The sequence below is a fragment of the Suncus etruscus genome, chromosome 8 (genome assembly GCF_024139225.1).
Source record: "Suncus etruscus isolate mSunEtr1 chromosome 8, mSunEtr1.pri.cur, whole genome shotgun sequence".
NCBI lineage: Eukaryota > Metazoa > Chordata > Mammalia > Eulipotyphla > Soricidae > Suncus > Suncus etruscus.
The window spans coordinates 94,736,587-94,749,729 of NC_064855.1; the positions used below are offsets into that span (position 1 = coordinate 94,736,587).

Consider the following 13,143-nt stretch of genomic DNA (forward strand, 5'->3'; position numbering starts at 1 on the left):
GGTTTGTTTTTCAACTCTAGTGCAGAAACCAGGCCTGCTGGAATGAAAGACACTGTCGTGTACACAAGGACATATGTGGAGAACAGGTGCTTATCTCAGTTATTTTGCTGCATTTATTTTGTTATTTAAGAATTATATTCAAAAAGAGATGCTATTATTCTAGAGTATGCTTGATTTTTTTTAAGTAGAAGACCATTTTATAGTATATTGAGGTCTATATATTATTTTTTAGGTTTTCAACAGCAATTAGTTATTAAAAATTCATGATATAGTAATTGGCTAAACTAAATTATAGATGACTATAACAGAAAAGTCCATACTTTTCAGGGGTGAACAACTTTTCATGAAAAATTTTTCAAAATCATCATGTAATTTATCTCGTAAAATGTGACTTCAGGTTCATCTTTTTTCTTAATCCTAGCTCAAGTCTACCCTCAGTGCAGGGTTGTAGAGAGCCCTTAGCATAACATCTAAGAGGGAATCCTAAGACTGACCAGGTGGTTTTCTCAGATACTTAATATCTTCAAGTCTGTTTATTCATTAATAAAATAGGGGCAATACACAAATATGTGCAAGTTCTTATTTAACATTGTGGATTTTGTATTCCACAAAGTAGATGCAATTTGGTGGCAGAGAGATGGTTTGGAGAGAGACATATTGTTCATTAAAATACTGCAAGTAGGGCCCGAAGAGATAGCACAGCGGTGTTTGCCCTGCAAGCAGCCGATCCAGGACCAAAGGTGGTTGGTTCGAATCCCGGTGTCCCATATGGTCCCCTGTGCCTGCCAGGAGCTATTTCTGAGCAGACAGCCAGGAGTAACCCCTGAGCACCGCTGGGTATAGCCCATAAACAAACAAACAAACAAAAAATACTGCAAGTAATGACTGTATTCTCCACTCACTGTCAGGAATAATAGGAACATAGGACTTACAGTTCGAATACACTCAAAGGTAGCAGTTGGGAAGCAATTAGGACCAGTTAGCCTTTCGTGAAATAAAGATTTCATTTGATTTCAAGAAAGAGTGTTTACAAGCTGAGGCAATCTAAAAAATAAAAGAAACTTTTAATAATGATGTTTTTTAATAAATATTACAAAGTATTTTATCTTGGATATATTAAGTTAAAACTAAAAACTTCTATATCTTTCTCTAACAATCTGTTTCTCTATGTCTAAGGTATATGGAATATTACAATGGTTCTGCTTTGTGTATTTCCTTTAGCTATGTAGCTAGACTACATGGCTTTCTTTTTGAAAAGGAAGTAGATGAAGTAGATGCAAGTATACATTCTATGAAAAATAGTAGCTTTTCTTCCTGTTCCCACTTGCTCTTGCACTCTCTGAGCCATCTCTATTTACTTCAGTAGAATGTCAATTGATGTAGCTTTGAGATGACTTGTGCATTGGCACTTCTTACGATAAAAAAGGAGGGGGGCAGAGAGATAGCACAGCGGTAGGACATTTGCCTTGCACTCAACCCACAACCAATCCAGGATGATGGTGGTTCGAATCCTGGCATCCCATATGGTCCCCGAGCCTGCCAGGAGCGATTTCTGAGCACAGAACCAGTAGTAACCCCTGAGCACTGCTGGGTGTGACCTAAAAACAAACAAAAAAGGATAAAAAGGGGGTGATTGTAATATCAGAAAGAATAATAAATCTGCATAAATATGTGTAAGTTTTCTCACCTGAATAAGGGTAGAAAAATGAATAACAGCAAAATAGCCCTTATCACATGTCATATGTGTTTATTTCTAGTAAATCACCAAAGGCTGGAGATCTAGAAAACATATCTGGAAAATACATTCAAACAGTTTACTCAACCTCAGATAGGTAAGTATGTGACTCTATCATATAGAAGAGCACAAAGACACAGACACAGACAAAAGCATGTTTTTATTATCCGCTGTACAATGATAGCAGTCCTGTTGGGATTGTTCTGTATATGTATGAATGAAACCAACTATTGTCTCCTCTCCATCTAGGAATTTCAGTCTTGGCTTCCTGGCTGTTGCTGCTCTTTGCTTTTGATGCATTTTCTTCTAATAGAGCATTCCCTGCCACACACCTGCTTCCCAAACCAGCCCCTCTGCTTTCCACGATTCCCAGGAGACTAGTAATACCACATTAGAGCCTGTACTTTATTGCATCACTAAACTGTGACCTCAGCTGTCCCTTACTGCAGCTTTCCAGAGCAGCTCACTTTACAAACAGCTGTGCGACTATGAACTATGCGACTATGACTCACTCTTTGCCCATCCTCAGATCTCAGGAGGGGGTTTATGATGAGAATCAATTTAGTGGTGGTAAATGGACCCCACGATTTGTCTGTTGGTGATCTTCTCATCATTCAATGTTCCATGGACAAAAAGGTGATACATAGGAAAGCATTGCCTGCAGATTTTCAAGAGAACCATATGAAAATAAATAATGAGTATTTCAATCCAACTGCTGGACACCAGCTGTACTGCAAAAAATCTGATATACCAGAGATGGTGTTTTTCAATAGCAGAGGTTGGAAATATGATTAATTGGGGAAAAATCAAATCTTTATTAACCTTAATATTTTTTTAACAGTTTGACATCTAACAGGTGCTCAATAAATATTTGCTGGAAAAATGAAACTTCCATTTGCTAAGAGGAAATATCTATGGACAAGGCATCTCTATTACATTCCCTTTCTATAATTCTTTAGGTTCTTTTTGGATCATATAGGGTAGTGCTTAGTGCTTACTCTTGGCACAAAGCTCAGAGGACCTCCTGTGGAAGGGCCTCGGGGAACATGTGGGGTGCTGGGGATTGAACCTCATTTAATCACAAACAGAGAAAGTGCCTTATCTATTGTACTATCTCTTCAGTCCCCCCCCACACCCCCAATAAGCCATGCTTAAGTTCATTACTGTTTAAGAAAAACTTGGAAAAGCCTCAATTCTGTCATTGTTATTCTCTAAGCATATCAATTCTTTTGAAAGTAACTCCCCACTTTAGAGGATAAAAGAGCAAATTACTTTGCATACTATATCGGCTCCTTCTGAATCAACTCCTATTGTCTACTGACTGATATTCAATCATGCCAAATACCCTCATCATACAGCTCCTGGGTCCCTTCTATTTATTATGCTATAAATTTCTCTGCCATGCTTCTCCCCACTCACTAAGCTCACCTCCAGAGTTCCCTGGTTTCTATTAGTTGGTTGTTCCCATCTTTATTCACCTTTACTTATTTCTACATATTTAATAACATTTTGTGATCATTGAATCAACACCTGTCTCTTAGAATGAAAACAAGATTTTCATTGAAGAATTCTAGCTCATTCCTCTTTGGGTCCCTAAATCATATTTCAGTGCTCCTGAAATAGAAGATATCTGTGGGGCTGGAGAGATAGCATGGAGGTAAGGCGTTTGCCTTTCATGCAGAAGGTCATCAGTTCGAATCCCGGCGTCCCATATGGTCCCCCGTGCCTGCCAGGAGCAATTTCTGAGCATGGAGCCAGGAGTTTCCCCTGAGCACTGCCGGGTGTGACCCCCCCAAAAAAAAACACACAAAAAAAAATATTTATCTGTATGTATGTACACATGCATTTGTATGAGGATCTCATAGGAAAATACTTTCCAGGAATGTATATATATGTATGTATAGTGTTAGTTGAAAGAAGAAAATATTACAAATTGGGTAACAAATTTTGCTAGGTTTCCTCTATCCTAATTCCTTTCTCCTCCCATCTTATGCTGCTTGCATTTTTTCTCCCTTTGCTTATAGCCCTGAGATTCAAGTAGGATCATGTCTCCAGTAGGACTAGTTTATTTTATCTAGATTTCACACACAGTCAGAAAGGCAGCATAGGAACTATGGAATTATGCTGCCATCTTTCAGATGCTTTTTATGCCACCCAGCATCCACATGACTGTAGCAAATGACTTACTTGAATTAGTTTGCTCCACCTTAAATTCTCAGTAAAAACACTATATCTGCTTCTCAAAGATAGTATGAAAAAATTAAACATTGCTTATTTGATTGCATGGGAAATTCACTTGAATATTCACTAGCATATATATTAAGCAAATTAGACTATTCACTTGCATATTCACTTGCATATATATTAAGCAAATTAGGCTATAGAAATATTGGCTATTTTTATTTCACTACTCTATTATATTTCTTACTCTAAATTTATTAAATTGTATGCAACTGAAGAAAATCCCAAGGCCTTAAAAATCATAACTATACTGACAGTTTAAAAGATGTGACCCAAAGAATTTTGGAAATTGCTAATCACACCTACAATTAATTTATTATTGAATATTACTTTTTCAAAACAAATAATAAACTTATTTCTCCTGTCAACATAATTGATCACGAAAGATAGTATAATATTTTGATTTTCACAGTGACACCATGAGACTTGATTTAGGTTAATTCCTTTAATCTCTAGACTCTAATCTACATACTTTATCTATATAACTATCTATATACTTTATATCTAATCTTGAGTACTATATACCTATAACTTATAAATTTTCCAATATACTCTTGAATGCATCTCTACTTCTGTCCTATTAAATGTCTTGAGATTTAAATTTTTATCTTAATATGAGTCTCTTTAAGCCCATGCTTTCTCCTGAACATGTATCTTACTTGCTTGTCTCTATATCTCTTAGCTAGTTTTTATCCACTTTGGTAAAGCTTGTATTCTTTCATGGACATGTGTTCCTTTCTTTCTCCTCTTTGACATCTTTTTAAATAAGTTTTCTTCAATAAAAACTATCTTGTTTCACTAAAAAATTCTATGCAGCATAGAATATGCAGCATATTTTTATAATATATATAAATTAATAATTCAAAATGCTCTTCTACAAGGGGTAATTACATCCTACTGTCCAATTAGGAAAACTGTAAACATCTTTGTCCTGCCCAGATACATTTTTGACTGCTAATGAATTAATAATAAGAGACTTTCCTTTATGTAAGTTATTTGATATCTTTTGGGGGTAGCTAAAAATCTAGTTGTAGCACTGAATTAAGTAAACTTGAACTTCCCTTGATTTTTATGCAATTTCTTAGCATCAACAAAATTATCATATCATTTTCACATGACTTCATGGGGAATGCATCTATCTTTACATGATGACAAATTTGTCTTTAATTGCTTGCATCTCTATAGATCTGTCATTGAAAGAGATATGTGCACTTACTGCCGAAAACCCTTGGGCACGGAAACTAAAATGATTTTAGATGAATTACAAATTTGCTGCCATTCCACTTGCTTCAAGGTAAGGACATATTTATTGCATTTAGCTAAAGATTAAATTGCATAATTATTGGATTAAAAGTAATTACTTCATGAAATATGTGGAATGGAGTTAAAGTTTTTAGAAACATGCTCCTCCACATTAATAATGCACTACTTACATATTTCCTGAATTCTGCAACCTAAACCTCTAAGGTTTGTAATTACTATCTTGGCTTTAGGCTTAGAATTGATTATGGACATATTTTTAACTGTTACCCTAGAGATTTAAATCTGTTAAAAATATACACTTGTTCTCTTTGTAAAATTTTTGTAGTATTTTAATAAATCATGCATTATATAAAGTGGAATAATGGAATCCAAAGAGAAAAACCATAAAGCTGAGGATTCTTCATTCAGGGAATTAGTTAAAACTCAGCCTTTGAGAGGGCAGAGTGATGGCACAGCAGTAGGGCATTTGTCCTGCATGTGGCCAACCCAGGACGGAGCTGGGTTAGATTCCCCGCGTCCCATATGGTTCTCCAAGACAGGAGCGGTTTCTGAGTGCATAGCCAGGAGGAACCCCTGAGCATCACTGGGTGTGGCCCCCCAAAAAACAAAACAAAAATAAAACCTCAGGCTTTGAGAGTATGATTAAGTATGATTAATTGTGTCTTAGCTTACTAATAATAAAGTTTACAATGGAAGATGTTTTATAGTTTGTGTTTTCAAGAACTCTTTTTTTCTTTTTTGAATGACATTGGATAGAGGTTTTTTGTTGTTTTGTTTGTGTGTATGTATGTATGTATATATGTAATTGGATGATCCCTGAATTGATCATTTAAACACCTCCATTTAAGTACTAACTCTGTCTTTAACTGTGGTTGTGTGACTTTGGACATAACCTATATTGGTTTGGCTTCACCTTTCTCCTCAGTAAAACAATGTAGTTTACTAGAGCAATGGTTCTCAACCCTTACTGATCACTTGGGGGGAGAAAAAGCCAGAATATTTACAACCAGTCCCAAATAAATCAAGAATTTTACAGAAGATTCGTGATATTGTTAATCTTTTTGAAATTCCCAAGATAGACCTATAATTGCAGTTAGTTTGAGAGCCATTTTCTTTTTTTTCCTAAATCTGTGGATCCCCCTACTGATAGCTTTCTGTGGTTGACACCACTACTTTCTTCCGTTTCAAAGTTCTAATGCTTTCATGAGGGATTATTTTTCCTTCCGTTACCTTCAGACAGTGACATATAAGAATGAGAAATATGATGCTCATTTGGAAGCAAAATTACAATGTTAGGCAATATATATTAATTCTGCATAAGACAAATCTGGAAACTGCATAGTTATCAAATTATGACAAAATTATTTTTTAGCTTTTAAAATGTACTCAAACAAAAATTAATATATAGCTATTCATTTTTAAGTTATCTTGTAGAAAACGTTTGAAAACAAGGCAATTCTTCTATTATTGTTTTTATGAAATAGTAATAATAATCAACATTTTTGTATATTGGATTATTTATTCCCATTTTAAATTATTTATAAAATATCACTGGTTGAGAACAAATGCCCCCAACAAAACATGGAGGATTATTTTTAAAGCCATGGTAATAAGAAAGCACCAGACTTTTTTTTTTTTTTTTGGAGCCACACCCAGTAGTGGTCAGGGCTTTCTCTTGGCTCTGCACTAAGGAAGGAATCTTAAAGCAGGCTCTAGAAACCTTAGAGTAGGGGTTCTCAAACTATTTAAACAGGAGTGCCAGTTCAATCCTTAGACCGATTTAACCATATAGTTGAAAAAATAAAACTATGATCAATAGTGACCCCCAGGCCATAGTTTGAGGACCCCTGCCCCAGACTAAGAGGAGGAGTGAAGAGACAGAAAGGAGGAGAGTTGGAGTGTGTGGTGAACATTCCAGACATGCGTACTATGGACCTGTCATGAATCAGCTGATAAGCAGAACAGGGAGCAGCAGCAAAAACACCCAGCAAGCAGGATAAATGTCCCTGGTAGGCTGCATAGGGCCTGTGGGTCATAGTTTGAGGACCCCTGCCTTAGGGGGTGCTGGGGAATCTAAGCTGGGTTGGCCATGTGCAAGGCAAGTGCCTTATGTGTTGTATCATCTATCCATCCTTCACAATGTTTTACATATGTTGATGAATGACAACTATTTCAATGAATTGGCCTCTAGGAAGTTTGCCAATCAGAGACATCCTTATGCTGGAAAATTAGACAATCGATTTGTTCTACAAGCCCACATTCTCCCTAGAACATATATCTTACTTGGTTGTTTCTTTTCTTGCTTATATCCATTCTAGAGAAACCTGTGTTCTCTTGGATACGTATTTCCTCTCTTTCTTTCCTCTCACATATTTCTAAGCAAGTTTTGATCAATAAAACCTATTTGCCTCACACACACAAAAAAAAAAGAAAGAAAAGAAAGGAAAAGGAAAAAGAAAAGGAAGTCAGCTAATAAATAGTGGATTAATTCCAATAAAAGCAGATGTCAATTCTGCTTGCCTCAGTAACCAACATAGCTCAAAACAAACTTCTTTTAAACCTCATATTAAATCAAAAGTTTGTTTTACTCAGTGAGGTTACATGCTTGGACAGCATAACTCTTTATTAATAAGCAAATAATATGCTGTAAGTGCTTGTTAGAAATATTGATATTGGGGACTGGAAAGATTGTACAGCGGTAGTGTGCTTTTTTAAATTTTTGCTTGAGGCAGAAGTGGGTTTGATTCTTGGCATCCCATTTGGCCCCTGATCACCACCAGGACTGATTGTTAATTGCGAGCAAGAAAAAGAAATAAAGAGAATGAAAGAATGAAAGGAAGGAAAGAAGGAAGGAAGAAAGGAAGGAAGGAAGGAAGGAAGGAAGGAAGGAAGGAAGGAAGGAAGGAAGGAAGGAAGGAAGGAAGGAAGGAAGGAAGGAAAAGAAAGAAAGAAGAAAGAAAAAGAAAGGCAGGAAGAGAAGAAAGAAAGAAAGAAAGAAAGAAAGAAAGAAAGAAAGAAAGAAAGAAAGAAAGAAAGAAAGAAAGAAAAAGAAAGAAAGAAAGAAAGAAAGAAAGAAAGAAAGAAAGAAAGAAAGAAAGAAAGAAAGAAAGAAAGAAAGAAAGAAAGAAAGAAAGAAAGAAAGAAAGAAAAAGAAAAGCAGGAAGAGAAGAGAAAGGAAGGAAAGAAAGAAGAAAGAGAAGGAAGGAAAGAGAAGAAAGGAAGAAAGAAAGAAAAGAAAGAAGAAAGGAAGGGAAGAGGAGAGAAGGAAAAGAAGAAAGAGAAGAAAGGAAGAGAAAGAGGGAAGGAGGGAAGGAAGGGAAGCAAGTAGGGAAGAAAAGGAGGAAGGAGAGAAGAAGGAAAAAGGAAGAGATAAAAAATGGAAGAAAAGCAAACAAGAAAGAAATAAGACTGATCTTATCCTTGAAATAATCAGTTTTTCAAAATGTGTATCTACCCTACTGTCAGTCAGGTAGAAACTTCAACAGTTGGTATAAGGCTTGAAAATTATTCCTCTTCCATACTAGAGAAATGTTGTGACACTTTCTTTGAAAAGTTCAATTTACTGATCTATAATTCCATAACAAGTACACTGACTTTCTTTCCAATATTCCTTGGTTTCATCTGAATTCTCTTATGGAGTATGAGACTGAGTGACTTAAAAGGACTTTCCTATCCTGTTACTCAGAGAATCTAGAGTTCATATGTAATGTAAATTTTATACATTCTTTCTTCAGTGTGAAATATGCAAAAAGCCTTTGGAAAATCTACAAGCTGGTGACAGTATTTGGATTTATAAACAGACAATACACTGTGAACCTTGCTACTCAAAAGTTATCGGTAAGTGTTTACCTGGTTAAAAAAATCAGTATGTTCCATATTAATCATTAATTAATATTAAAGAAAGGATTTCAATTAAGTAAAATATTTTCAATAATACATAATAATATAATGTAGATACCAGAGCAAGTTGATAACTAAAATGACAAGGGAATTGATCAGTGTCTCTAAGTAAAGTTCAAATGCCCTTAATGTCTTTTAGTGTGTGAGTCAAATTTGCGATTCTCACAAGGATCCCCAAAACAGAATTTAATGACAAATGTGTGTTGTTAATGAAGTACAGGGAGGCTATATTCAGGTTGGAAAATATGCTGAAAAATATTTAAACCCACATTCCAGCAGGTTCAGAATCAATTACAAGAACAAACCTAATTATATTCATACTTTGCCTTCTATTTTCTGATTTTCCCAGTCAGTTCTCATTATGTTTTATTTCTAATTTAGTAACTTTATGATTATCCAATATTTGCCTGGTCGCAGCTCTAAAATTTTTATTCATTCTACTATCTATGATTTGGCTCAGGAAATTAGATTACCAAAAAACTCTATCTAGTCTTTGTGTCTTCCTCCCTTTGGGGTGAGCTCTATAGTCATTGACACACCTAAAGTCATAGTGATGAGCACAAGTAGAAGGAAAAAGTAGAATATTTGATCTAGCAATACTCTCTTGAAATATGATTATTTTTTAAATCTAGTTATAAGCTTCCTTTTATACTGAATTTTTATATCTAACTGTGATTTTCTTTAAATTTTTCAGCAAAGTGGATTCAATAATTCTGGCACACTGAAATCAAGATGGAAATATTTACAAGGAATTTAAAATTTTCTGTTTTAGACTATATCGCCTAGAAAAGTTTTACACTGAAGATTGAGTCATATGCAATTAACAATTCCACTTTTAAATAATCTAATTACCTACCACAAATTCAGACTAAACTGTCTAAAGGGTTTAGACACATAATCTAGGATTTTGCTAGATATGGTGGTGATCAGAATTCAAGTAGTTCTAGCTACAGGTATCAAAGGATTGAAACTTGCTTATGTCAGTGAGCTTATGAACTAACTAGGCCATGCCCTGCTCTAAATTTAAACTGTGCATTGGGCTTCTTGTTATAGATATTTCTCATCTTCTCACATTTCCTAAGAATTTGAATTTATAGATAATATTAACAGCTAACTATCAAAGAAGTAAGGTATGTTTTATATGCCTAAGAAATATTAATTGAGATTTTCTTATAAAGTTTGGCAGAAGTTTGTTAATATTCAAAGCTATATGGACTTCTGAAAAACCTCTTAGACTCAGAACAGAAAAAAAATTTCATGGATTGGGTGTTTGCCCATTTGCAGCCAACCCGCATTTGATTTCAGATATTCCATATGGTCCACTGAGCACTACAGGAGTAATTCCTGGGTGCAGTCAGGAGTAATCCTTGAACATCATCAGGTATGGCCCCCAAAGAAAATCAGACAACAAATAACTCACTCAGACAATACAGATCTGACTTTCCAGACATTGGACAAAATGATTTCTAAGTCCCCTTCTTTCCAAATGCTCTAATTCTTAAACAAATTTTTGTTTGCCTTTTTAGAAGCATCCAAATATATGTTTGTTAAGCATATCGACTTCATAGGACATCTAAACATTTAATCTTAATGTAATCTTTCAGCTTTTCTCAGGTGCATTTTTATAGAACTTATTGAAAAACTGAAAGACATGGATGTATGGGTAATGGGTAAATTCATATTATATACAATTACTATCATAATTTGTTAAATTTTTTCTTTGCATGATGTTCAAAATCTAAGTACACAAATAATCTTTGAAATGTAATGACATGTTTTTGAAGATGTTACATCTATCCATATTGCATAGCACTTTATATTTACATACAGCTAATATAAATAAAATGAACTCTTAGTTCTGCAGAATCTTTGTGTGGAGTATTCATTAATATTGGCTTGTCCATTATTGTTATCACCTTTTATTTTACCATGGTGGTGTGTAACTGCTCAAGCTATAGTTTTAAATTTTTTCCTCATTAAACTTTGAATCAGTAGATATCAATATTCTGTGAGGATTTATGGTCAAATTATTTCCATTAAAATACTGCTTTTAGGGGCCGGAGTGATAGCACAGCGGTAAAGTGTTGCCTTTCACACAACCAACACAGGATGGACCCCAGGTTGAATCCCAGCATCCCATATGGTCCCGTGAGCCTGCAAGGTGTGGCTTCTGAGAGCAGAGTCAGGAGTAACCCCTGGACAATGCCGGGTGTGACCCTCTACCCCCCCAAAAAAAATACTGATTTTATAACCAAATAACTTAAAACTGTCACATGCATACACAGACACAATCCACAAAATACTCTTCCTTCAGAAGATCTTCTGATGCACTACTAACCTTAACTAGATATATATTTTATTCAGCTTAAAATGGCCAGTTGAGAAAAATAGCTCTGAGACCCTTCCTCCATGACTGGTGAAAACTGGACTTACAGGAACCGAGGATGTGCATTTAGCTTTCCAAACCTTCTTAGAAGACTTGGTAACCTTGTCCTCTATAGCTACCTTTCTGACCACTGCTTTGATGATGCCTTTATCCATTGGCTGCTTCCCATCACCAACAGCAAAGCTGCCCAAAGCAAGCCTGTCAAAGATGCTCTCAACATATGTGGGCTTACCAAAAACAGCATTAGTGATGGTAAAATCACCATAATTTATTAATTTGGGGCCACCTTCCAACCTTTGCCTAGAATAATGGTTAATCAGTTTCATTCAGATCAACCAACTTGCAAGAGTTAGTTGGTGGGTCTTGATATGTATATTTAGCAGTGCAGTGATTTGGCCTGGATGGTTCAAAGTAATTACCTGAGCTGTGAAACCAGTTGCATCCTTCTGTGGCTTATTTTTGCTGTCACCCCCACATTGTGAAAGAGCCTTATTCAAGAGTTGAAGATGTAGTTATCTTATATGAGTAACTATTATTATTAAAATTGAGAAATTGGTTGTATGAAGTACTTCATATGCACACAGCCTCTGCTTCTCAAAGGAAAGCATGTGGAATAGCGAGGAGGGATGGAATTATAGGCAACTTTAGAGCAATTGTAAAAAGCTGACATGAACAAAGAAGATTAAAAGATAATTATATATTCAAAATGTTGATAAGCTTAGAGTTATTCTGCATAATGATTTTAAGCATCTGTTCCTCTTAGAGACTGGCCTCCAAAGTACTAAACACAAAATGCTTATCAAAACACACCAAAGTGTAATAGTTGTCCTACGAAGAGGAAGCCAGAAAAAACAATTAATAATAATTTGATATTCATTAATGCATGCTTGATGCAAAGCAGTGGTAATTGAGCCATATGTTTTATTGTTCTTTTATTATATGCTATCAAGTAGATCAAAAGAAATAATTTTCTTAGGGTTGGAATTCATGACAGAAAAAGATGGATGGAATAGTATCTCTTCCTTTTATATCAAATGAATTAACATCTCAATGCTTTTGTAGTAATTAAAAATTATTTGAATAGCATTTTATAGTATTCTACTTTTTAATGCTTCATTTAAGAGCCTAAAAAGAACTTTTTTTCTTACTTTTATGTAGCTGTTTAATTGATCATTTCTTCTGCAATAATGTAAATTTAACCAAAAGCTGTTGTAATGATGAAATACATACAGAGTGGGGAAGGATCAGTCTCTGATTTACCAAGACCTCTTCATTATGTCTGGATTTATTCATGTCGGAGGAGATATTCTTAAAATAATTAATAAGATACCATCTTTTCAGCCAGTTAATTATGTTATGATTGGCATACTTTTCCTAAACGTGATTGCCTAAATCTCAGAAAACCAGAATTCCTTCTAATCAAGAAATGTCTCTGTGGGGCCGTAGAGATAGCATGGAGGTAAGGCCTTACATGCAGAAGGACGTTGGTTCAAATCCTGGCATTCCATATGGTCCCCCGAGCCTGCCAGGAGCGATTTCTGAGTGTAGAGCCAGGAGTAACCCCTGAGCACTGCTGGGTGTGACCCAAAAACAAAAAAGAAAAAAAAAAAAAGATGTG

General features: G+C 35.2%; 1 protein-coding gene across 1 annotated transcript in view; it reads left to right on the forward strand.

Moving 5' to 3' along the window:
- The window catches only part of SCEL (sciellin), a 120,638-nt gene that overhangs the window by 82,646 nt on the left and 24,849 nt on the right, over positions 1–13,143 (forward strand). The window contains 5 exon segments of the mRNA XM_049778506.1: positions 21–86; positions 1,758–1,832; positions 5,162–5,270; positions 8,974–9,076; positions 11,575–11,777. Coding sequence (XP_049634463.1) covers positions 21–86; positions 1,758–1,832; positions 5,162–5,270; positions 8,974–9,076; positions 11,575–11,777 — 556 coding nt within the window.